We start from the raw sequence: 27,615 nt of genomic DNA, 5'->3' as shown, positions 1-27,615 counted from the left end.
TGCAGTTATGTTGGGTATCTAGAAGAGTATCTGTTATGTTGTATATTTTTGTGTGGGTACCATTGAGCTGAGTTGAGCTGTCTTATGCTGAGGTTGTGGGTGGATAGCAATAGCTTTGCTAATGTCAGTGCAGTGAAAAGTCACTTCTTGCTCATGCTAGAAATATAACTTTGCTCGATATAGTTTTAGACTCTAGGCAAATCTTATAGAAATTTCTAGAGTGCATGACATTGTTTTGTCATCACCACATGCATGTACTGTGATCTATTTAATTCAACATCACAAGTGGCTAAACGTATGACAAACACCAGATGTAGTGTGCCAAAGTAGAATATATTAGCTTTCTTCGCATATGCTTTCTTACCAAACCACCCCATATGAATGTGAACATATCACAATGAGTAGAAGTGTAAATGTGAGTAAATATGTCTTGACACAAGAAGTTTATTAACAAAACCACTTTAGTAGCTCAATAAAAGGTCTGCTGTTTCAACTTACTGTTTCAATTTCCCCTCCTGTTTTAGTGTATCCATAATCCCATTATCCAGGGTTGTTCGAGTACTCCATTGTTATTGTTGTTACCTGTAGCCCTGATTGAGGATCAATGCTGTCACAGTACCCTAAACAGCAGGATTAGACAGCCAGATGCTATAATTTTCATCTCTATTGGTTACCATGCCTTGTTTGTCTATTTCTTCCCAGTATCCTGCTTAGGTCAGAAAGAATAGAACTTTAAAAGGTACACTATGTAACTTTTGGCACTCTAACGGTTAATAAACAAAACTGTGGCAAGTAAAATAGTCTGAATATAAAGACTTTTTATAGGCATAACATAGTGATTCAGGGTTAGACAAAAACATAATAATAATACAATAAAAATAACGGTGTAGAAGATGGATTCATGATGTACACACTTATTATATACATTTTGAACAAAAAAGTTAAATACTGTACCTTTAATAAACTTTATTAAATACTCTGGAGCATTCAGAAATCACACAAAGGAAGATTAAGTTTTTTTTTGCTATTTCAAATAATAATATACAAAGAAAAACACATTAGGCATAGGCCCTATTAACACACCGCAGATGTAAAACAAAAAAAATAATAATAATAAAAAAAAAAGTAACATAGCCCACCTAACGCTGGTACAATAACGATACTTTAAATTTTGTACGAGCTAGAAAATAATTTAAAATACTGTTAGCTAAATAATGATTATGTGTCTATTCAGTCTGTAAACTTCTATATTATAAAATGCAGTTCTGGCTTTAAAATCTGATTGGATAAGCCACGGTTAAAGCATTTTAACAGGCAACTGACTTGCATCTGTGACCAAACATTAGTTGAGTTTCATAAAGAGTTTCACATATTTTCGTCCTGTTATATCTAAGTGAAACAGTAAGGAAAAACAATGTTAGATGGGACTTGAGATTGTCCATCAGGAATTTATTGGATTGTAGAAATTGAGTTGTATTGACTGTAGCTGAAGTCAGCTGTGGCACTAGTCTCATGTAGCCAGACCTTCAGACTGATGGCAGAAGGTCTGGACTCTATCGCAGCTTTCATTGGCCAAGGACCGCCCAAGAGGACGTTTGACTGACATGTAACCAAACACAGTCAGTCGTGTCTTAAATTAATGTAACCATAAGTATATTTGATCTGTGCGTTTGTTTTTAAAGTGACAGCAGCCTAATCAGAGATGGGCAAATGCATCAAAAAGTATTTAGTTACAAATTACAAATACTTACTCATCAAATGTATTTAAATAAAATACAAAATACTGCTGTAAAAATGTACAGTAATTTGTAAATTTGTAATTTGAAAATACAAAAATACAAACAAAATTTACACGCAATCATTTGAAGCTCTCACTGTAACAATTAAATATAGATTGATGATCCTTATAAAGATACCAAAGTTATTCAGTCAGGAGCAGTGAGTGATTTTGTCTTTTTCTTTTGTTGCTTGATTAACATTATTGACAGACAGCAGCAGGTTTATTAGGCTGCTGTCACTTTAAAAACGAACGCACAGACAGAATATACTTATGGTTACATAAATTAAAGACATGACCGACTGTGTTTTCAATTAATCAGTGTTATTTCTTTATTACTTGACTTACCCGCACACAGATTATCTGCAGCGTCCGCGAATATAACTGCGATCCGCTCATCACTAGACAGCCCACGTCATGCTTTAGCTAGCAAGTCCATTCACAATTTCTACCCATTTGTGTTATTAGTGAATAATTTCTGATAATATATTTTACTAGATACTTTACCTTAAAGCAGTTTGACTGATCACAAAAGCAGCTTCTTTACCTGCTTCTGACCTTGCTATGCAAAGTAAGACAGACGTCGGTCTCCAATCGCAGTACTTTAATGTCATAAGGCGATCCGCCTGTGCAGTGCCAGTGCATCTCGAACAAGCCTAAAAATTTGTCAACTTTTCAAGTGCCTATGCAAATGTCAGCCAATCAGATCACCTTGTGCAAATACCCTGGCGCAGATGCTAGCCAATGGCATTCATGCAACACCAGAAAGTAATGTGATTGGCTGTTCACACTATGACAGTCGCATCAGCACCGAGCTTCAGACACGTCATCCATCAAGCATTGACGCCAGCTCCCTGTGTGAATGCACCATTACAGTTCCTTCTGAACCAAAACAACGAGCTTATGCTGTGCTCACGCCAAAACTACCATAATTAAAAGATGGCGACCCGTGACGTTATACTAGGAGCAGTTCGTGACTTGAATTTATGCGTTTCAATGGCAACACTACCAATGCTGAATGAATCTGCAGCAGTCAGGTGGTACAGGTCAGAGCTCTTTAAGTTGTTTATGTTCATTATTTTTGTAATGTTATGTGCTTTGAGACATGAGGTAATTTAACGCTGTCCCTCATGACACTTTTGCTCCCTGCTGTGTTTTGAAGGAGGCGTGGCTTTGGAGACACTCTGAAGGGAGGGTGGGATCTTCTGCTTTCAAAACTAGCTCACTATTGCTAGCCTCTCCGAAAATGACCTACCCTACCTTTAAGCCTGGTGATGAAAGTTATTGTATGTGAGAATAAAATAATATATTTAAATGTATTTTAAGAATTTTAAATACAAAATACTTTTTTCTCAAAGTATTTAATTACAAATTACATTTGATTTTTTTCTTTAAGGAAAATACAAATTACTCAAAAGTAATAAAATACGTATTTTAAATACATTTAATTAAAATACTGCCCATCTCTAATGACAGACAGCAGCAGGTTTATTAGGCTCAATGATAATCAAGCAACAAATGAAAAAGACAAAATCACTCACTGCTCCTGACTGAATAACTTTAGTATGTTTATAAGGATCATCAATCTATATTTAATTATTACAGTGAGCGCTTCAAATGATTGTGTGTAAATTTTGTTTGTTTTTTTGTTTTTTTACCGCAGTATTTTGTATTTTATTTAAATACATTTGATAAGTATTTGTAATTTGTAACTAAATACATTTTGATGTATTTGTGCCCATCTCTGGCTGTGGGGCTACTGGCCCGACAGTGGAAAAGAGGCTCGTGAGGTCCAATGAGGTTGTGTGTGTGTGTGTGTGTGTGTGTGTGTGTGTGTGTGTGTGTGTGTGTGTGTGTGTGTGTGTGTGTGTGTGTGTGTGTGCGTGTGTGTGGTCCCTCCGTGGTGTCTCATAAACACCATTATTGTTTAGTGTTTTAAGCTCCAGAATTCTTCTGAACATCACTGAGTAATCTGTTATGTGGTCTTGAAGTCATGCAGGATGTGCACTCATAGGGAGATTAGCAAACGCACTGAACTTTCTCAATTTATAATATCTCTTACTGTGATCTCATGAGCAAGCTATTTGTGATACTTTTGTATCACAATACTGTGAGGAAAAAACAGGCATAAAACACCAAAATCAAAACCCCATCCCAACTGTAAAGCATAGTGGAGTTTAGCTTGATTTTGGCTTTGCTGCCTCAAGGTCTGGACAGCTTGCTATCATCAACTGAAAAAAAAAAAAAAATTCCCAAGTTTATTGGGACATTTTGCAGGAGAATGTGTGGGCATCTGTTTACCAGTTAAAGCTCAACAGTATTTGGGTGATCCAACAGGACAACATCCCAAAGCACAGCAGTAAATATACCAACAGAATGGCTCTAACAAAAGTAAATAAACCTTCCAGAGTGGCTCTCGACCTGATCTCGACTCGAGAGGCTTTAGCTTTACCTTAAAGGTGCCCTAGATTCAAAAATTGAATTTACCTCGGCATAGTTAAACAACAAGAGTTTAGTACATGGAAAAGACATACAGTGAGTCTCAAACTCCATTGTTTCCTCCTTCTTATATAAATCTCATTTGTTTAAACGACCTCTGAAGAACAGGCAAATCTCAACATAACACCGACTGTTACGTAACAGCCGGGGTGTACGCCCCCAATATTTGCATAATGCCAGCCCATGTTCAATGCATTACACAGAGCATATCCTCAAACTCATTCAGAATCAAACGTTAACATCCAAATAAATACTTTACTCACATAATTCGAAGCATGCATACAGCATGCATGACGAACATCTTGTAAAGATCCATTTGAGGGTTATATTAGCTGTGTGAACTTTGTAAATGCGCTGTAATATAGTCGAGAGCTCGTGTGGCAGGGAGCACGCGATTTAAAGGGGCGGCACCCAGCATAAATCAATGCATTGTTAATGATGCCCCAAAATAGGCAGTTAAAACAATTAATTTAAAAAAATCTATGGGGTATTTTGAGCCGAAACTTCACAGACATCACAGCAATATTCTTGGGATATCTGGTGTAAATCACTCTCTTAAAGGTGTACTGTGAATGTTTACACCATAAGTTTATTAAAGAGACAAAAACTTTATTTATTTATGACAACTGTGTTTGTCTATTGTTGCGAGTGATCAGTTCAAGTTTTAAAGTCCCCATGTGGTGAAAATCAAGTTTTTAATGTTGTTCATATGTCTGTCTGGTGTTTTAAGCCAAACCATGTGCAAATTCATAAGTCAGTACCATAGCTGAGTATATTTTCTCTTTAAAACTGCAGTAAACCAAAGATGGTCTCAAACCCGCGGTTTCTAAAAGCTGGTGTTTGACGTCACAAACTACCTTGTAACCAATCACGTCAACGTGCCAGCGGGCTTTAGCATATCATTAATTGACCGCACAAAGGAGTCTCAAAAGAAGGTTATCCCGGTATATTTTTCTGTTGATATGAAAAATCGGGTAGATTTAGCAATATGGCGTATGAATATTATGATGTTTTGATGAACTAAATGTCTTTCTCCACTGACGTTCTGAGATGTTCAAAGCGTAGTTGTTCAAAGGATACTGATTGTTAGTAGGCAGCTGTCTGACTCACGAAAGGGAACATGGTTTGTGTACTATTAGCAACACGTTATTAGCTGTTTGATAATGTAGTCAAGCAAAGCGCTAATCATATTAATTACCGATATGTGTCCGACATTGTAAAAAGCGATACCATTGTGCAGCATTTACCTCATTTGTGCAGTGGATCTCATCTGAGCTCGTGCGAGTGAGTGGAGTCGGGGCTAATTAGCATATTCATAGATCCGTTTATATTAAAAGAGGCATGGGTGCAGAGTTACATTCAAGCTATTTTAAGCCATTAAGAATTTTTTATTTACAGGAAAAAAACTTTTAAATATGTAATTTTGGTGATCAAAGATAAGTTTTAAGGGATAAAATTATTGACAACAGGGGGACTTTAAGACCAAGTTATGCAGAAATCAAGTTAAACCCTGGAAAAGGTTCATAAACTTTTCATAAACTTCATGAACTGTAAATCTGAGTTGCCACAATTCATAACTGAGACTAATATATGTGCAGAAAAATGCTGTCATTATTTGATAAGGAGTTGTCAAAGGCATTTTTAATTAATTCTTAGGTGTTCACTGCACCGTGTATAGCTTTGAAATGGAAATTGGGATCCTTTCTGTCGTATGTGATTGCCATTTGTAACTGTTTTTAAAGGTTTGTCTCGAGAACCTTGCAATTAGAATTTGTAGAAAATAGAATTAAAGTAATATGGTTATCAACAAATCATTGAAAGCTCATTGTATAGGCAATATATTGCTCAGAAAATCAGTCATACTTTAATATTTTGATCATTTAAGTTACCTGTAAATATAAAATCAAAATACAAATGCTTGCATAGTCCCTCCAACATTACTTCTCCCACTTTCATAAAGTATATTTCTGTATAGATTTATTTATATATTTATATATTTATCTGATTTCAAAGTCTGTGAATTACGATGTTCTGGATATTTGCATTGGAGTTAGTGTCCTGTCTCTGTGCTGCTGTGAAAATGAAGATTAATTTGCTATTTGAATCAAGTGAGTTTCTCTCACACTGGCGGGAGAGCAGGCCTAATACTTGCAGTCTGTTTATGTCTCTAACAAGGGAGGATTCATAACATTTATGCTAATTTCACAATACCAACAGCTTTAAGCATCATTTTGGCACAGCCCTAAACTCACCTTTCGCCAAAAAAGCAGTATATATACTGGATCACTTGTGGAATTTATACCATTGGTGCACATATGAGTGTTTTTAACCTTTTTGGACCTTTTTTTACGATATAACTTGAAAAGAGACTTCTGATATATAGATTAGTATGGAGTAAATAATGATAATAATCAATTATGCCCGGTTTCACAGACAGGGCTTCAGGATTAGGCCTTAGTTAAATTAGGGTATTTAAGTAGCTTTTATAAATGTACCATAGAAAACAACATTGCTGGTGTGCATCTTGAGACAAAACAATGGCGGTTTGCAAACAGAAAAGCATTGACAGACTTGGGATTGCCCTATAGCGAGCACATTTTGGAAGCAGTTTTGGAGATTCTTGGCCCATGGTGATGTTTTTCCATTCCATTGTCTCATAAGCTCTGACTGCATGCTGGGCTATCTCATTGGCGAATCCGCTGTTATAATGGTGCACATTATTACAACAACTAGATCAATTCTACACCAATGGAAGAAAAAAAAACATACTTATTAAAAGATACTTATTAATGGTGGTCTATATCCTGAATCAGTTCTTCACTGGCTGTTTCTATTTTCTGTAAGAAATGTGCAAAACTTTTCAATGTAACAATTTTATTTTAATTACAAAAAAGAATAGATTCTCTCAATCTGGCCACCAGCGCAGCAGAATAATAAACCTTCGACAGCTGTCTGTCATTGAACTTTTTCTTTTTCTACCTGTGATAAAGTGTTGGAAATTAAGATTTCAATTATGATTTTGATGACAGAGCCAAATGTCATGCATGTCATAAAAGAAGTTACAAGGAAATGTCATTATGAAGGATACTGTACATTATGATTGCTTTATTCCGTTGTCTGTATTAAATCAAGATATATTTAAAAGTCTGATTCAAAGTATTTGGCCAAGTGGTTCTTTTGTCGGTGCTTTTATTGAGTGACTGCTTTTTTTCATTCACTTTTCTTCAACATCAGCAGAGCTGAGGTCTTAAAGGGTTAGTTCACCAAAAATAAAAATTGCCGTTCCACATCCGTAAGACCTTCGTTCATCTTCGGAACACAAATTATGATCTTTTTGATGAAGTCTGAGAGGTTTCTGTCTCTCCACAGATCCAACGTAACTACCACTCCAAGGTCCAAAAAGTTAGGAAAAAGACATCATTAAAGTACTTCATGTGACTCCAGTGGCTTAAACTCAATTTTATGAAGCAATGTGAGTGCTTTGTTTGTGAAAAAAAAAAAAAAAAACCCACATAATTTACCACTTTACTTACAAAAATATTGATCTGCAAGGTGCGTTCACGAAAGCTTGGTGAAGCCAGGTGGAGCAAATGGATTCTCAAATCTCTGCAAGGTCTAAATGGAATTTACATTATGTTTATAACGATGGGACAGTATCCACTTTATTTGAACCAACTTGCTCCTCAGAATCACAACCTGTAAGTATGATCAACTGTTGATGTATATATTTTCTACCTGGTGTTCAAAATGCAAAGTTTTGTGTTTTATAACTAGATTCATCATGACGTCATAAAAAGTGAAACCACTGCGAACACCATATTGGTATTCCTTAGTATGCTCATGAGTTATTTTGAATTAATAGGAAATGATACGATTTTAATGAGAAAACATTACCTAACAAGACACTGTTTTTATATCTGAAGTCTCCTTGTACATTTACAGCGCAAACACCCTACACGCCCACTCCTAAGCGGTAGACCAATCACAACAGACTGGGCCATCTGACCAATCAGAGCAGAGTATGTTTTCAGAAAGGAGGGGTTTAGAGAGACTGAATCTTCGGACGAGTCGTTTGAGAAAAATGTGGTGATGCATAATAAAATAGCATAATAGGAGCACTTTAAAGTTCACTTTAAATTTTGTTCAGTAAAATACTGTTTAATAAAAAAGAAAGAAAATTTTGTTTTTTCCCCTTATACACAAAAACACACCAAACCGTGACTTCAAAACCAAGGTATGTACCGAATCGTCTTTTTTGTGTAACGTTACACCCCTAATAGAAAGACAGTCAGACCGTCCATCCCCTATACACTGAAGAACTAAAGGGCCAAACCCTTTAGAAAAATGCACCACCAGAATCCAGAAAGATGACTTGCGTCTTGTGTCCAATAAATTAAGAAATGAATGTGAAGTTAAATTGAGTTTGTTACAGGGTAGCATTGTTTTCTGTGATCATTGGCAAAGACAAATAATTGTATTAAACATTAAACAACATGCTAAAAGATGACATTTCTGTTAAAAATCTTTTGTTTCTTGTCTGTAATTTTTTTGATGGTTAACAATTAACCCTTGTCATAAAAAATGATGGCAAAGATCCTAGATCACCCAGTCAAAAATAAATATAATTTTTTGTATATGATTACTGGTCCTGGCTCAGTGAAACTGATAAAGCTGGATGAGGCACTGAGAAAGAACAGCTAAAGTTAAAATTCTACAGAGCGACTAAGAAATAAAGAAAGTATGTGTACATATTAAAGTAAAAGAGCGATTGAGAAGAGAAGCTCCAGTATAAACACATCTACTCCTTTGATAAAGATGTCACAATCTCTGATAAGCAAACCACTCTGATGCTCTCAAAGCAGAACAGATGCTCAATAGTCATATCTGGCCCTGCTCTTTTTCCACTCTCACTTCAACTGACCAATTTACAGCAGCTACTGTGGATCATTTTTACTTAAAACACTGTCATTAGAGGTCTTTTCTTGATTGTGTGCATATTTTACTGTCTAAAGCTGATTATGAAAAACAGCTTAAGACTGAATTGCTTAATCATTTATTTGAATTAAAAATCAGCATATGGTTCATGTTCCACTTTGATTACAATCCTGGCTTATATAATGTGGAACTAAAGAATGTTTCAGACAAAAGACTGATATTGAACTTGTTGATTGAATGTAAATCTAAATGTGATGGCAGGTGTCTGGTCTCTTTAATTCAGTTGAACTCTAAAATTCAGTTAAAAATGAAAAGAAAAATGTCTATTATCCATTGACAAATCATGTGTTATCCATTGAATTTAATTGTTTGAACATGAATGGTGATGGCCAAATATATCGTCTAAATATTTGGCTTGACCACAGAAAACCATGTTGACTTGTCCTTGACTTTGTAAGAACAAAAAAATAAGGTCTTTATAGTAATGTACAATAATTAACTTTTTTATGCAAAGTAACATCTAATCCTTCAACCTTTCCATGACCATATTAGTCCCAGTGCTAAAAGCACACTGTAAAAAAAATCTCAGTAAAATTTACGGTAAAAAACCGGCAGCTGTGGTTGCCAGAACTTTACCGTAAAAAATACAGTAGCAACGTAAAAAAAAATCTGTTAAATTTACGGTAAAATAACGTATTTCATTAACTGATATAATGTTAATTTACCAACCTAATGAAGTACTAATATCTGTTTTGTACCTTTATAATACACTGACAGTCACCAAACACAGTGGTGATAAGAGTCACATGATGAATCAAAGTTCATCACAAGCAGCTTTTCCACAAGCTGAGGAGGACAATACTAATATATAGAAGGTGCACACAGTGTCATTCACACACACACTAAACACCATCATGGTAACATGCATGAAATTTTAAAAAATGCAATAAACATTAATTTAACAACATTAGATGTAACATAAAACCCTAATGTACAAAACTGATTAGAAAAAAATGAGAAAAACTAAGAAGAAACAGACTTATTTCAACGAAAATATATCAAATGTGAAGTGTCACGCAGGGAATTTTGGGAATGTCAATTTACGGTTTTTCACTGTAAATTTTACAATGAATTGTTATTTTTCACTTCCAAAAACTGTGAATTTAACGGTATTTTACCGTAAAATTACATTAAATGTACCGTTAGATCTATTACAGTAATTCACCGTATATAGTACTGAAACTTTCTGTAAACCAATTGACAGTTTTTCACCGCAGCATTTTTACAGTCTTTTACTGTTAAAATCACGGTCATTTTTTACAGTGCATGATTTAGCAGCTTTACAGTTCACGCAGTACATGTTTGTATGGCAGAATTGATACAAGTTCTTTAACAGAAATATCAGCTTCAGGTATCTGCTTTTAAACCCTCTAGAATGCATTGCCCTTTGCTACCATTGTAAGTGCTTTAGCGTAAATGTGATTTTTCTTTGTTTTTAACAAACAAAATGATTTTCTGGTAATTTACAGCCTGTCACAAATGCTGGTGAGAGGGAATAACTTGGACTGAACCCGTACTCTGAACTGTGTGTTTTATGCCTACATATAGCAGGGGTGTCCGATATGACATTTTAGAAAGATTAAATTGTCTCCATGATCTGCCTTTAAAGAGAGATCATAGTAGAGATTAGCGGTAGGCTGTAGGGTTACATTTACATGACATTGCAGTTCTTTGGTATCACAAAAGTTTATTATTTGCAATTTTGCATGCATTTTAAAGCCTTGCCAGTTAAAATTTTTAATCAGAGACCAATCATTTAGCAGTGCACACACCCGCCTCAGATCCGGCCCGTATCCCGACAGCTTATTGTTTTTATCCTCTCCATTACACACTAGGCTACTGTTGCAGCCATTAAATAGTTCTGTTTTGGTTATAATGACAAAGTAGTTATATTTCGTTTTGTTTCTTTATTAAGTTAATTTAGATGAATGTTTGCAGCATTTTTTTGTTTGTTAAATTAAAGTGTTTTTTTAAAGTGACGACCAAACGGCTAGCGGCTGACAGTGCCCCTCAAATCAACACTTGACTTGCCTACAATAAAATCCATATATATGAAACACTTCAAGCATATCACAATGTTAGTTTAAACATTTAGCCTATTATCATCACCATAGTTAAAAAGGCATTGTTGACAAGCTGAGGCAGGCTGCTCTGCTGCTCACAACGGCGCTGGCTGTCTTACCTAACACCTCAACTGCAAAATGAATATAAATTCTATCTTCAATTCTTGCGCTAAATGCAAATTCACATCAAGGAAAGCAACATATGAGCTGCATTTTATTTGTCATCAGCTGATTTCAAGATCAAAGATCGCAATAGGAGAGAGTGTGGCATAAGCACTGGTAAGATCATTTAGTCCCATAGCCTATACTTTTAATGAACATGATTGTGCTTTAAGCATCTGTGACTTACTTTCAGTTTTATTTGTAGTAGTTTGCGCATTGGATTGCTTAAGAGATACTCAGCTACTCATCTGCCTGTATTTCATACAGTAGCCTATGTGTGTTCTCCACGTATATGGGCACAATGAAAGGAGAAAAGCTAAATGAGCCCGAACCCGATCTGTAAAAAAAAAAAAAAATTGCCCCGAGCCCGGCCCAGTGGACCCAGTGGTCTTGCAGACCTCTAACCCCTATACAGTAACAATATTCAGAACCCTGGGACATATATGGTGCTCTAAACAAAACTTCATCTTATCATGTCCTGTCAGTCCTTACACATAAAAATGGCCATTTACCTCAGTACAGTGACAGTACTTCCAGCATCCCTCCTCCACCTCACCTCCTCCTCTGTTTCTGTTCTATCTATTGAATATTCTTTATAAAGTACTCCAATGAGACTTGAAATTTATGTCTCAAGTTTCATTCCATCATAGATAGCATAGCATTCCAAATATGCTTAACTTTATCTCATTTCAGGATCATGCAAATATGAACTCATAATTTGTGGTTTATTGTGTAAGGGCCTTGATACAGGATATAGTTTAAATCATTCTGCAAGAATTTTGCTCTTTTCAACTCAAAATTTGAATTTTTTCCCTCTGTGTTATTTGATTTTGTTTGGCATAAATCGTACAAAGCACATTACTGTGTGAACACCATCCCTACAGTAAAGCATGATAGGGACTTTGGAAGGTAATATGCCTTTGCTTTCAGTCAGAATGTGCTAGAATTTAATTCAGACACTGTTCCTAGTCCACTAGCAACATCTCTTCTTAAAGGGTTAGTTCACCCAAAAATGAAAATTCTGTCATTTATTACTTACCCTCCTGCCGTTCCACACCCGTAAGACCTTCATTAATCTTCAGAACACAAATTAAGATATTTTAGTTTAAATCCGATAGCTCAGTGAGGCCTCCATAGGGAACAATGGACACTTCCTCTCTCAAGATCCATAAAGGTACTAAAAACATATTTAAATCATTTAGTGATGGCCGATTTCAAAACACTGCTTCAGGAAGCATCGGAGCACAGATGAATCAGCGTGTCAAACTGCCAACGGCTGAAATCACGTGACTCCGAACAGCAGATTCGATTCACTGATTCATTTGTGCTCCGATGCTTCCTGAAGCATTGTTTTGAAATCGGCCATCACTAAATAAGTCGTTATTTTGTTTTTTTGGCGCTCCAAAAATATTCTCGTCACTTTATAATATTAATATTGAACCACTGTACTCACATGAACCGATTTAAATATGTTTTTAGTACCTTTATGGATCTTGATAGAGGAAGTGTCCATTGCTCCCTATGGAGGCCTCACAGAGCCATCGGATTTCAACTAAAATATCTTAATTTGTGTTCCGAAGATTAACGAAGGTCTTACGGGTGTGGAACGGCATGAGGGTAAGTAATAAATTACAGAATTTTCATTTTTGGGTGAACTAACCCTTTAAAGTCCCTGTAAAGTCATTTTAAAGTATGTGTTCTGAGTTTGTCACACCGCAGAAAAATTTGTTATTAACCACCCAGCCAAATTTAAATGATTAAAAAAATCTGCAAGTAAATGAAATAAGTTATCAAAATCTCGAAAAAATAGGCAGCGCTCTCTTCTCTCAAACGCTGGGGGCGTGTCCGCTGTCGGCGCTGAAACCACACCCACTCGCGAGAGCTGCCGTCTCAACTTACTTGTCTAATGAGTCAAACATACTGATGCATATAAAAAGAATCATTTTTAGAGGGTTGCAAATTTTAGTAGAGTTACTGTGGACTACCTACTAATTATAACATAAGCAAACTCAGCAACTTACACTCATTGGTGGGCACGAACTGCCGACTGTTGTCGAGTCGACAAATGACGGCGCCACGAGACGGGAGGCTGAAGGCCGGGGCGGGAGAGACTCTGTCCGGCCCCATATATCATCGGTTATCGGTGGGACGGTAGGAAGGCCGAGGCGGGAGGGGGGCCGAGGTCTGTTCAGTCACATTCACCAAAAACAGTGGATTATCTGTGAATCCCAGCTGTCTGATGAAAGTTTGTAAAATTATCCGGTGTAGAACGATCACTTTAGAATCCTTCATATCATCGTTTTAGGAAATTTAAATAAGGAGACCGAGCATATTGTATATTAAAACAACCATGTAATATGCGTGACGAAGGCATTACTAGCTAAATGTGCAAAGGGCTGTATAACTGTAATGACACTTGAGATTGAGCGAGTGAACCGCTGTATAGGCGGCACCACGCTCTGTGCGTCATCGACAGTTATATAGTTTTAGGGGAGGGGCTATGCTCGGGGGTCCAAGTGCGTCATCAGACCCCCGTTTTAGCTCCGCCCAAAAAATCCTGAGCAGAGACTTGGTGAAAAACTGTTTAAGGCTCCAACTTCACAATTAAGCATTACACAATTCACAGACTTTGTAATGTGTTTCAGCAATACATTTGTAACATTTATAAAGTGTTTAGAAAGAATTCTCAGAATTGACTTTACAGGGACTTTAACTGTATTTTGTTGGGCAGAATCATGGATTAAATGAACATTGTATTGATTACGGACTTCACGGCTACTTGTTCTAGTATTGCGATAAATGGACTTTCACTTTGCTAAGATGGAATCTGTATAATATAAATGTGGCCTATTAAACTTACAAATTTCCTGCTAAAATTGCTATCAAAGGTGGCCATACAATAAAATAACTGAGTTTGTTTAGCTTTCACATTACATTCTGTTTACAATTCTGAGTTTTAATACATTGAGGATCAGTACATCGATGATGCACACACTGTTCACACCATTAATATCACTCAGTCATACCAAGAGATAGACTTTGTAAAGATTTAGAAAATGTTGTTTTGACTCCGATTAAACATTAAGAATGAAAAGTTGAAAGATGTGTTAGAGTGCATAATGTAATATAGGCAGAAACAAGGGACTCTCACTCCTCAACAGGTCTGAGCTAGCAGCCACATCAAAGGGAGACCCATTACAATGGTGTTGCACACCACAGCAAGGACTCCATTTCCTTTGAGATCAATGGATTGATGTTGCTGCTAACACTAACTCTTCTCATTTTGTGGCAGACAAGGAGTCAGCATGCTGTAAGGAAAAGGCTTGTAATTGAAGTATAGAGATGTGTGATGCCTTGAAAGGATAAACTGTGCATCAAAACAACTTAAAGTTTTTTGTCTGCACTCTGCAGAGAGCTCAAGCTTTTACATATTTAATGACCCCCATGCATTGGGTCGTGCTTGCAGCAGTTTACCAGCAGGTAGAAGTACAGAGGGAGGTAGTGTCTCTTATTATGTTCTCATTGAGATCCTAAAGCTTTTGTGAATATCAGGGGATGGCTTTCCATGTTGCTGTGATTGGCTGATAACACATGTCGATATGATAATACCTGCCTATTTGTCGGTAAAACTGGTCAAATTGGTGGAAATGGATTGACTAATAAAAGAGTGAACTACTCAACCACCCAGATGCATCACTTTCAGTCACATCTGAATAAAAAAACTAACTAGAAATGAAACTGAAATCTGAGTGAGCCGGTCCTTAGAGAGCACTCAGCTCTGTTAAACTGAAGGTGCACTTCCGTGCCTGTGACCTTCATGCTACCTGCAGTGTTCACAGAGCATTTAGTGACTAATGGTCTGAAATGAAGGTGTCTATATATAAGTAAATAACAGCCGGTAGAAAGAAATTTCTACCGGAGAAAATATGATTGCTGTAAGTATTATTTTGAAGGGTTAAAGACGGATAAACTTGCCAAGACTCTTGTGTTGACTGTTGAGTTAAAAACAGTTCAGATTGTTCTGTTCTGCTCTGTCTAACTTTTTAAATGCAAGAAAGCCTTTCTCACTCTTCTTCTCTCTTTTAGTGCACAGAGCTAAAAGGATCTAATGGTATCAGGGTCATAGCACTAACATAAGTACTACAGAATACAATTTTAAATACATCACATTACAGATGTAAATGTGCAGGCACTCTACCTGAATGTTTTAAATGTTGTTCTGTATCAGTCTCTTTTAGTTCTAGCATTAAATTTCAATTTGCCATTCAGAAGTGGGTAGTGAGTAGGATGGACACTTTTAAAACTTTAATCAAGGGTAAAACTGTACTCAAATATAAGTACTGGTATAGGCACCGATCCCGTGGGTGCTCAGGGGCTCGATGGTCTATTGTGTTATTTTAATGAAAAATGCCAAGTAATACTCAAGTAAGCAAAAATGCCAAGTAAGCAAAAATCTTTCAGCTCGCAGGTGTATTTCCTTCACTCTCGCACTAAACTGGACGCGCACTCAAACTCTCTTCTTGCTCTTTCTCTAGGATGGTCTTCTTACTGTAAGTGGCGTGCTTATTGTAAATAGATATTTATTGTATTATTTCATTAAGTGAGCCGCTACTACTGATCATCAGATCAGTGCAATACTCATCGAAAGAATGTGCGTATAGCGTAATTTGCGGGTGGGACATGTCCCCACCACTTTTTTTGAAACATTTTGCTGCACGGATAGCCTATAATGCAAATGAAACACCCAGTTGACATTAATTTGTGTTAAATAAGAAGCAATCTTTTTAAAATCTTTTTTATCACCACTGTTATCAGTGGTGGAACGTTCTTGTGGCTTGTGCACAGTCTTCTCACAGACGAGCACGTCAATCTATGTTAATGGTGTTGCGGAAACTCTCTATTCTTTCCAGCGAAATCATTAACAAAATGCACACAAACGTGTCCCTGCTCTTGCCTCTTTATATACAATCATTAATGAACACATTTGGTCTTATTGAGAAAAAGAAAAAAAGAAAAAACTAATCGAGGGCGGATTAGAACCACTGATGATTAGAACCCGGAACGTTTGACTCGCATAGCAGAAGTTGTACCACTAGACCATACGATTATGAGTACTGTTGTGGTTAAAAAAAAAATTACTCAAATAGAAGTCATATAATAGGTATTGTTTTATTTATTTTAAATAATACCGAAATATATTTTTGGAATATTTTATTAATGTCCTTGAACATAATAAAGTTTAGTAATATAATCCAATATTACGTTATATTACGTTTCAGTAATATAATCCAATGCTCCAGTCACAGAATCAAATCAAACGTTTTAATGTTTAGTCTTTCCTTTTTGGAATGTCTGTGTCTCTGGGGTTGGTGTGTATTTGTTGTTATTGGGTGTGTTCGAGGCACCATGTAGAGTATGAATCAAACTTTGCTTAAAATGGCTTTTTTTCTGCAAAGGCATTACATAATATAACTTTTAATTTTCTTTTTAGAGGGAAAACAGAGTTTGAGGCCAAGGATTCTTTTTTGTCATCAATTGATCACTTGAAGTTTTTATGCTAAAGTTGTACAAATGAGGGTACTTTCTAACCTCTTCTTCTATATAGGCCTCCATTGTCGCTGTAGCTTTTAGTTTTTTCGTTTCCTCCTTTAAACAAACTTACAAAAAAAATGTATTTGCTTTAAAATTCCTAAGACAACTTGCATGCATACTAATCTTCAAACTACAGTCTTTTGTCTTTCAGTCTTTACTAATTTCTACATGGAGAATGGCACCTAGTGCACTATATAGGGGATAGGGAACAATTCAGACCGCGTAAATATGCTTTCCATTGGGGCAAATGGAGTCGGGTTTCACGATAGTGTCACGTGAACCGCCGCACACACCATCTACTCTGGTCCAGAGACATGATAGCACATAGTGGATTATTTGTGTGAGTCTGTGCAGCTCACAAAACATATCGAACCCATTTGAATTCTGCACAGAATGCTGTGTTTTAAAGCAATATGGAAGAGAAACGGTTAGAGATTAGGAGGAAACTGCAGGTTTACCAAGCTCAACAGCTCTGGCTGAGCTAAAACGAAACGCTATTGTCTCATTTAAAAAAGGGGAGGATCTGTTTGATATGTCTAGCCCTGTCTTTCGGTTTCAGTGGAAATTATGTCAACACATTGAATAATGCTGTGCATTTCAGTGCACTTCAGTGGGCCTTTCCATGTATTTATGACAAACTACCTGAGTTGTTAGCAGTCCTATTCAGTATAGTTCACTCTCACACTTTTCATTTCAATTGGTAATTGCCCTTCTGAACCAGAGCATTACGGTGTCGTCAAAGACATTTCTCATTTTAATGTAAGCAGTGGATCACAAGCCTGATGCAGCTTACACAGATAGACTTATTGTCTTATCATCTCAGTACAGCAGATAATATTTCAAGGTTAACACTAAAAGATGATGCAACTGAAGAAAACAGGGAAAAGTGATTAAATAATTGAAGAGATTGAGAATTATGTGAGAGAGAGCAAAAACAGTCTAGTGCGAGAAAGAAAGACCCAGGGGAAGGCCAAGGTAAAGAGAATTGAAATCTAATTGCGAACAGTGGAGGTCACAACAGGTGTCTGACCACTGACAAACCCTTTCAGCCCATACACAGGCTGAAAACTGTTACCTTCACAAATTGTGCTGTATAAAAACAACTTGTTTTCCTTTGCCCAGGGCTCTGAGTTGGTTTTGTGGATGGTGGCAGAGGGGAAATAACAGTAATTATGTTTGGTGTAAGAGCTGTTATTAGCCACCCATTATTTTCTGCTGTCCATTCACACCATCACAAATTTACACATTCGCACATAATGTCTTTTTTTTACCTGGTGTTTGTGATACAATGGACAGAGCTAAGGTCAGCTATCAAATGTACGAAAGAAAAATGCATCAGTGTGTATATTTCAGTATTAGTGTGTGTATACATTTTTGCTCATTGTTTGATGTGTGGACAAAGACATTTATGGAGGCCTTCCCATGGTGCTTGTCCTTCTGCTATCACAAAATGATGGCCATAGAGCCTACAGCTTCTGTTTCACCTCAGTTCCTTAGATTTTCTGCATGGATGGTGTCATTATGGCTGTTATGCATGTCAATGAGAGTTTTAATATCTGGGAAAAAATGGATGCAGGTTTACAGTGTTGTGCATTGTATCTACAATGTTAAAGTACTGGTTGTTTTGTTTTGTTTTTTTGTGAGTAAACCATTTCATCCGGAGATCACATTTGGTGGCCACACACTGAGGCTGCCTCATTTTAGAAAGTTTTATAATGGTCAGTTTTTTTAAATGTCCCTCCCTGCAAATAGCCGTCCAAAACCACGCCTGCTCCATAACACATGACTGCACACACACACACAACTACTCTTGGCAGAGCATCACAAGAGATGATGTTAACCTACCTCATGTGTCAAAGCACATAGCATTACAATAATAATGAACATAAACAACTTAGAAAGCTTGTAGCTGACTGCTGCAGATTCATTTCGGTGTTGATGCTGTTGACATGGATATGCATAATTCTAAATCTGACTGAACAGCTCCAGTTAGAACGTCACAGGTTGCCATCTGTTAATTTTGGTAGTTATGGCATGAACGCAGCATAAGCTCATTGTTTTGCTCATTGTTGGTAGGAACTGTAAAAGGTGGGTATGTAAAAACATATGTTGATAGGCAGGTAGGACTTCATATTATTTCACTCGGAATCACTATAATTTGAACAGAAAGCTGGCATACTGTAGGCGTGATTTGGCATGGCAGCCAATTCTAATAATAAATTACCATTGCCTTAATTAATGCAGCAAAACAAAAGTTTTATTCAAATTCTTAATGGATTATATATCGCCTAAAAAGCATGCTAAAAGCGCTCCCTTTATAATCACTAAAAAGCTGTCATTCATCTCAATTCATCACAATCTCATAAAGTTCCTCTATAATCAATGACTGCACAATAAATCTCTTATTTAGCCTACTTAATTATTATTTAGCCTAACTTAAACAAGTTTGATTGGCCAGTGCGTTCAAGAAATCAACAGATATGTTTGTGATTTGCTCAACACCACAACTGTTATATGCTATTATTATGGAGAAAACTGATCCTAGACCCTCAGTTATGGGCAGCTTTTCCCTCTAGAAGCAATCAGAAGCAGCAGTAGTCAGTGGTTTGAGTGAGAATATTCCAGGCTAGTCTCAAGCCCATGGCCAGGGGAAGGCTATCCCAGCCATACGCACTCCGCCTCTGTGGCTCTGAGTGTGCTCAGACCATGCGCTCTCTCTCTCGTCTGTGTGATGTGTTGTGTGTGGGGAGCATGGTGTCCGGATTTAAATAAAGCCCATCATCCCCTGCATTTGAGACCTCGTCTCATCCCTTACACCAAACCTGACAAAATGATAACAGAATTTTGATTTTTGGGTGAACTATACCTATACCCTGGCTTAATACACTTTCCTGGTCTTGTGAATGATTCAGTGGTGCACACCTCAGAAATAAAATGGATTGTGAATAATAAGCATTGAATGGAGAGTTTAAAGTAAGATGAAATAACCTGTCAAAAGAAAAAAGAAAGTTTGTTTCTCACTTGTTTATTTACATTAATCTGATCCTGTCCTGTAATCTCTCCAGCTGTGTTTCCGAATAAAACCATGCCTGTTCCCTGTGATATTGAAGCCAGGCAGGGAGTTGCTATTTTATTATGTGAGAAGTAGCTGTGGTGAGTTTGCTCCACCAAACAGTTATACATTTTAGGGCTGCTCCCTAATAGTCAACTAAACATTATTCAACAAGAAGAGGCTCCATTGACCAAAGTTTTATTAGTCGGTTAGTCATAGGAAAAAAAAAACACACAGGAAATTCTGTCACAAAAATTAACCAAAACTTACTGTATAGGCTACTTGATTCACAGACATGAGAAATATGTCTATAGAAAGCTTATAATGTCTGATTTTAAATTAACCAATTCAAATCAAAATACAAATGCTCTGATTATGTAATCTGTATGAAGCTTTATGCATGCACTTGAATGCGGAATAGGCTATTTATTACGCCATATATTAAAGGCTTGTTGTTTAGTATACCCCTCCAGTATAAGTAATTAAATTAATATAAATGTGCGATTAATCGACTAATGGCTTAAATGAATGACTACTAATCGACTACAAAATTCTTAAGTTGGGGGAAGCCCTAATACATTTATATAGTTCCCTGTACCTGATGTTCTTAGTAATTAGGAAATTTCAAGTAGGTATGATGTAATGAAAAATGTAATGAAGAAGCATGGCTTCTAAACATCATTAGTAGTACTATGGCTCCTCTTTGGAAATATTTATCATCTTATCTGCTTAAATATGCTCACCAGTTAGTTAAATCTGCCGGTCATATTTTATATTATTGACAGGAGTTCATCAAAACTGTTGTTTTGTGTCTAGTGTCTTTTTGCACTATAATAATCAAGCAATCTGGCAATTTTTATTTCTCTACAAAATATCTCAAATGTAGCTCAGCTATTACATGGTACAGCCAAGAAAAAAGCATACATTTTAAATAATTCTGTCAAGCTCTCAAGCTCCAAATGATATTAAAGGTGCCCTAGAATTAAAAATTGAATTTATCTTGGCATAGTTAAATAACAAGAGTTCAGTACATGGAAATGACATACAGTGAGTCTCAAACACCATTGTTTCCTCCTCCTTATATAAATCTCATTTGTTTAAAAGACCTCCGATGAACAGGCAAATCTCAACATAACACCGACTGTTACGTAACAGTCGGGATCATTAATATGTACGCCCCCAATATTTGCATATGCCAGCTCATGTTCAAGGCATTACACAAGGGCAGGACATCTGGATGTGCACAGCTGAATCATCAGACTAGGCAAGCAAGCAAGAACAACAGCAAAAAATGGCAGATGGAGCAATAATAACTGACATGATCCATGATATCATGATATTTTTAGTGATATTTGTAAATTGTCTTTCTAAATGTTTCGTTAGCATGTTGCTAATGTACTGTTAAATGTGGTCAAAGTTACCATCGTTTCTTACTGTATTCACGGAGACAAGAGCCGTCGCTATTTTCATTTTTAAACACTTGCAGTCTGTATAATGCATAAACACAACTTCATTCTTTATAAATCTCTCCAGCAGTGTGTAATGTTAGCTTTAGCCACGGAGCACCATCAAACTCATTCAGAATCAAATGTAAACATCCAAATAAATACCATACTTACGCAATTAGACATGTTGCATGACGAACACTTTGTAAAGATCCATTGTGAGGGTTATATTAGCTGTGTGAACTTTGTTTATGCTGTTAAAGGCAAGCACGAGCTCCGGGGGCGAGGAGCGTGAGCATTTAAAGGGGCCGCAGCCTAAATCAGCTCATATTTAATGATGCCCCAAAATAGGCAGTTAAAAAAATTAATAAAAAAAAATCTATGGGGTATTTTGAGCTGAAACTTCACAGACACATTCAGGGGACACCTTAGACTTACATTACATCTTTTAAAAAGACATTCTATGGCACCTTTAAGGGTTGAAGTATATATCTAGGGTCAAATGAAGATGACACTAGTCTACCAGAAAATTTCTTGCACTGTGCTCATCATCATAGTGGTTCATTTCTCTCTCTGTACGTCTCCATCACTCATCTACACTCTATTTCAAGTATCCTTTTTAAAGCACTTTGTGTATTTGTTTCATTTTGATGCTCTGCCACTGGAAGTGTCTGACATTTTCCAAAACACATTGGATATAATCTATATTGGCATATGTTTATTCTATCTTTGCTAATGTTGCTTTACTCAGAATTATTCTGTTACAAGCAATACTTAACCTTAAGCAAATCACAATGTGTGGGCTGTGATTTCTGCTAGGCAGATGTTCTCCACATGGCCGGTGCCAACTGTAGACTGGTCTTATCTCTGCTAATGAGTTCATATAAAGGAAGGTTGAATATCTGCTTTTCTGGTGTTGCGAACCAGAAACCTGCTGCAAAAAGTTGTGGAATTGAATGTAATCTTCAGAAAATTGGCGTCCCTTCCAGCCTCTCTAGAAACAGCGAGCTCAGCAGTCAACATCATTCATATTGCCAGGCACCATTTATTTTATAGATTTTAAACTGAGTGACTACATAACATCCATTAGAGGATGGCTGCATCTCTTGCCGCTGCACATTACTGCTTATTTCTGTGTTATAATTGAGTTCATTCTCCTCTCATCAATCATCTTTTGGTGTGGAGCTTCATCTGCCTACTCAAAGGATGTGTTGCTTCATTTGTCACAGGATGAGGTATGCATTATCAAGCCAACAAAAAGGTTCACTATGTGTCATCTGCCTTGTATGAAATAGCAGTTTGGCTCCAGGTTGAGAAACAAGGAAGAATACGTCACACTCTTCCTACTTTGGCCTCCACTTTTTCAACACCAGTACAATTCAGTGAAAACCAGACCCAAACCACCTGCCACCAGGACAGTCTTGCCTTCTGCAATGACCTGTTCAGCCTTTGATTCCCAGCCCCCTTACTGTATCCTTGTCTCGGTTACCGCAACAGCAGAGTCTGAATTATATGCTCTGTTGAGCCTCAATAATTCTGTCATGTATTAAAAAAGACCAGCGCTTTTTACAGAATAACTTTCACAAGTGCTAACACCTTTAAAAACGCTGTTAATTATTTAAAGAAAGTTTGTTTCTGTAAAAAAAAAAAAAAATAGGTAATGTGAGTTATAATTAACCAACCTATTTTTCTCTCTCTTTCTGTGTTATCTAGACGGCTCAGACGGTGTTGTTGGTTGTCGCTGCATTCCTCATCTGCTGGATGCCGCACCACATTATCGCTATGTGGGTGGAGTTCGGCCACTTTCCCTTGAATGATGCATCCTTTGTATTTCGCATCATTTCTCATTGCCTGGCCTATGGAAACTCCTGTGTCAACCCCATTCTTTACGCTTTCCTGTCTGAAAACTTCAGAAAAGCCTGCAAGCAGGTCTTCACATGCCGCTTTTTTAACTCTCCTCCGCCTGTGGAAAAAGTGGTGCGCATTCGCATGGAGAACTTCTCCATGACACATTCCACTACTAACATGTGACTCGAAACATTTTAGAGATATCAGCACTGTTTAAAAACTGGAGATATCAGCACTGTTTAAAAACATTTGTGGTGTCGTTTCTGGTTCATGGCATAGTGCATGGATCACATTCAAGAAGGTTAAGAAGTTACCTTGAGAAGTAAAAATCCTATTTAATATCTTAATCCATGTACATCAAAGGCATTTGCTTATAAAAAAAAAAAGTGTAAACTATTTAAGTGTAAATAGTGTTTGTCATTGAAATGTTGTATTACGTTTTTATGTACTGTTTAATGTGTATTTAATGTTATTGAAAATAATAAAAACATATAGACAGTAATTTAAAAATATAATTTTAACAGTTTTTGAATATGTTTGAAAGAATCACTATAAAAGAACATGGATGTGTTTGTTAATGAACTGTGCTGTCTGAACAGCTTTTTGCATAGTGTTTATGTTGTATTTGACAAACACTTTCGGTCTCAATATAAGCATGCCATAAACCTCAATATTTACTTGTATGCTGTAATTATGTATTCAGTGACATTGGTTTATGTCCAGTCTCATGGTTAAATATCCATTATAAAAAAGAAAATATTATTGAAGGTTTCCCCAAAAGAATTCAAATAATAATAAAAAAATATCTAATTCAATGAACAATAAAATGTATGTTTCATTTTTCTGGTCCTTTAAGAGTAAGTTAGAGTGGGTTCTTGTTTAAAAAGGATGTAGCTATCTGTATCCTATGGTTAACTGTTTGACATAGACTGGTGATTGTCCTAAACAAACGACCAGTGGAAAATTTTATGTGTGTGTCTGTGTGTGTGTGTGTGTGTGTGTGTGTGTGTGTGTGTGTGTGTGTGTGTGTGTGTGTGTGTGTGTGTGTGTGTTTGCATCTCTTACCAGTCTATTACTCATGCCTCTCTGTGAGATACCAGGACAAAAGCTCTTATAAACATTGTTTCTGATTTAGAATCTGGAACGAGTCAAAAGATTCACAAAACTTAGGAACTTCCCTATGAAGTAACAAGAAAAAGGATGGCACATTTTCCAACAGGTCAGGATCCTGTTGGGTGAATATGACTGCATAAATGCTACCATCACATGCCTTTAATCCTTGTGAAATGCATCTCCAGTACAATGAAGCTTTCACTATAATGTGATATAATAATGCTGTAGGTGACCCTAAAAATGACACTTTTTTTGTGCAGTTCACATAACATTGGAATGGAACTTTTGGAAAGTACACACTGGTAACTTGCTTTTTCTTTCTTTCTTTGTATATTTGAATACATTTCTAAACAATGCTGCATTTCATGTAGTGTCAGCGATATATATCTGGCAGTGCAGCATGATAAAAATTTACTCCGAGAGAACTCACAGGTGAGTAGTCTGGGAACATATCCAGATTCTGGTGATGATAAATCTTGCTCAGAAAAATCATTAATAACAAAGTTAACCTGTTCAGACACTGCCAGTTTTAATGGACATCACTTTTCTCAGGTGTTTTATTTTCACAAAACATAAAATGCTGCTTAATCTAAATTAATCTTTGAGTGCTCTTTCACACAGTGACTAAAATTGAAAATATTTTCAAAATATTTGTATTTTTTGTCAAATTATTTTCAGACCATGCATGACAAAAGTTGTCAAATATCTTCAGCAATTGAATTTTCAATGCCTTCTATATAATGTTTTCTTTCTTGAAACAACGTACAACAAATATACACTTCTAATTATTAGAGTTGAAATAAAGCATGATCATTTCTTCTTGCCTGGAACATAATTTGTATGATTAACAGCTATAAATATGCAACCTCATAGATTTTACAACAAATATCTCTATTGTGAAAGAAAAAAAAAAGACAAAGGTCGTCATACAGCCTAAACATCCTTTTTCCAACACTTTCTGATGAACCTTTAAATGGAGTGCACATTAACCCAAAAGTCGCATTTCAAAGCCAAAACATTGCTGTAATTTACAAAGTCAATAACATTAAGAGTCACTGTCCAAATGCATGTCAAGGGCATGGTATGCAATGTATGATGGTTTGTCTGTCCTTTATACATTAGATAGAGCATAAAACTCACAAAATGGACTTGAAAAAAAATACCCAAGTGTATATTTACTTCATAAGAGAGTAGTTCTGCTTAGCCAGGTTGCTTTTTTCTTCTAAATGAGCCCATCAAGGCAGCTCACATCTCCCTGTTTATGTCTTTTCTAATCAATGTTACGAAAGACCTTCTTCTCAATAACACTGCTGCAAAGTTCAAATTTATCTCATGGCAACCTTCCTGTTGTGCCATGATAATAAACAGTTGGTAGTGAAGCATGCAGCCTCACTTTCAGACCTTTCTATCACATTCATTCCCATTAGGGCAAAAGATAGCCATTAGCAGAACTGAAATAACATAAATAAGCAAAAATCACATCATATAAAACAGGAAAACATATAACTTTGCCCTTTAAATGTGTTTTTGTCGTAGAACAACTTGCACCTTCTTTTAATTAGGCTGTTAATCAATTTATTGTTCCGTGTCAAATACCTCACATAATTGTCATGGCCTAAAAGCCCACACATAACGGTGGGAGGTTCACTGCAAACATTTTCAAATGAAAAAACAAAAAGAAATTCAGTCTAACACAGAAATGTAAATGGAAGCATTAGGCCAAAATGTTTATAAATGTTTAATGTTTAAATACACACACACACACAAAAAAAAAAAAAAAACATTTACTTATAATGTTCTCCAAAATAACACTGAATCCAACTGATTTTCATTGTACGGACAAACCAGAAGCAAGAAGGTCATACAGGTTTTAAATAACATGAGGGTATAAGGATGCATCTAAAATTGCATACATCCAAAAAAATAGTATGTGAAAAGAGTCTAAATTTACAGTACCCATAAAAAAAGTTGTCGAAAAGTTCCCAGATGACCAACTATTTCTGGCGCGATTCTGAAGTGAGCATCTGATGGACACTTTACTATCCCATGAGGCCACAGGAGAGGAATAGCAGTGAATAGCATAATGAATAGCAGTAAAGCGAGTCAAGCGATGCAACTGAGACTGTAGGGCAGAAGACAGCATAAACATGATGACTGTAATCTGAAATACATTCATACTACACATATACTATATAAAACATAATTTTTTTAACCGTCACAAAGTAAGGCCAAACTGGAGCATAAAGGCATTCTGGTGTTCAACCTAAGGAACTACTTATTCTTACTAAGAGTATACTTTCAGACATGACTTAAATTTTTGATTTTTGGGTGAAATAGCCCTTAAGGTGTCTAATATAAATGTGCATATAAGCTTAATGCCAAAATGTTCTTAAATGTTTAGTGCTTTAAAAGTTGAAAACAACAAATACTCAAAGAACCAATTAATTCCAAACCTATGATGTTTTTCTTGGCCAAAATACGTAAGAAATTTTGTGCATAAAATGAAAGACAATGGGGGTCAAAATAATGTGACCCTGGACCACAAAACCAGTCATAAGTCGCACGGGTATATTTGTAGCAATAGCCAACAATACATTTTATGGGTCAAAATTATAGATTTTTCTTTTATGCCAAAAATCATTAGGATATTAAGTAAAGATCATGTTCCATTAAGATATTTTGTAAATTTCCTACTGTGAATATATCAAAAATGTATTTTTGTGAATGGATATGCATTGCTAAGGACTTCATTTGGACAAATTTAAAGGCAATTTTCTCAATATTTTGATTTTTTTGCACTCTCAGATTCTCCGCCAAATATTGTCCTATCCTAACATGCCATACATCAATGGAAAGCTTATTCAGCTTTCATATGATGTATAAATTTCAGTTTCAGAAAACTGACCCTTATGATTGGTTTTGTGGTCCAGGGTCACATATTGGAAATTAGATCTTTTGTGTTCTAGTCATACAGGTTTAGAATGACATGATAAATTCTGACAAGAGTTTGCTTTTTAGGGTAAACTATCCCATTAGAATGTCTAAAACAAATGTGAACAGAAGCTTTAG

The 27,615-nt window shown here is 36.2% G+C and overlaps 1 protein-coding gene across 1 annotated transcript in view; it reads left to right on the top strand.

The window, feature by feature from the left end:
• The window catches only part of galr1b (galanin receptor 1b), a 35,237-nt gene extending 10,994 nt beyond the window's left edge, over positions 1-24,243 (top strand). The window contains exon 3 of the mRNA XM_048184600.1: positions 23,299-24,243. Coding sequence (XP_048040557.1) covers positions 23,299-23,616 — 318 coding nt within the window. The 3' untranslated portion in view covers positions 23,617-24,243. The remainder of the gene's footprint in view (positions 1-23,298) is intronic.
• The last annotated feature ends 3,372 nt before the right edge of the window (positions 24,244-27,615 follow it).

The sequence above is a fragment of the Megalobrama amblycephala genome, linkage group LG3 (assembly GCF_018812025.1).
Source record: "Megalobrama amblycephala isolate DHTTF-2021 linkage group LG3, ASM1881202v1, whole genome shotgun sequence".
NCBI lineage: Eukaryota > Metazoa > Chordata > Actinopteri > Cypriniformes > Xenocyprididae > Megalobrama > Megalobrama amblycephala.
This window is presented reverse-complemented; position numbering and strand designations above follow the sequence as displayed.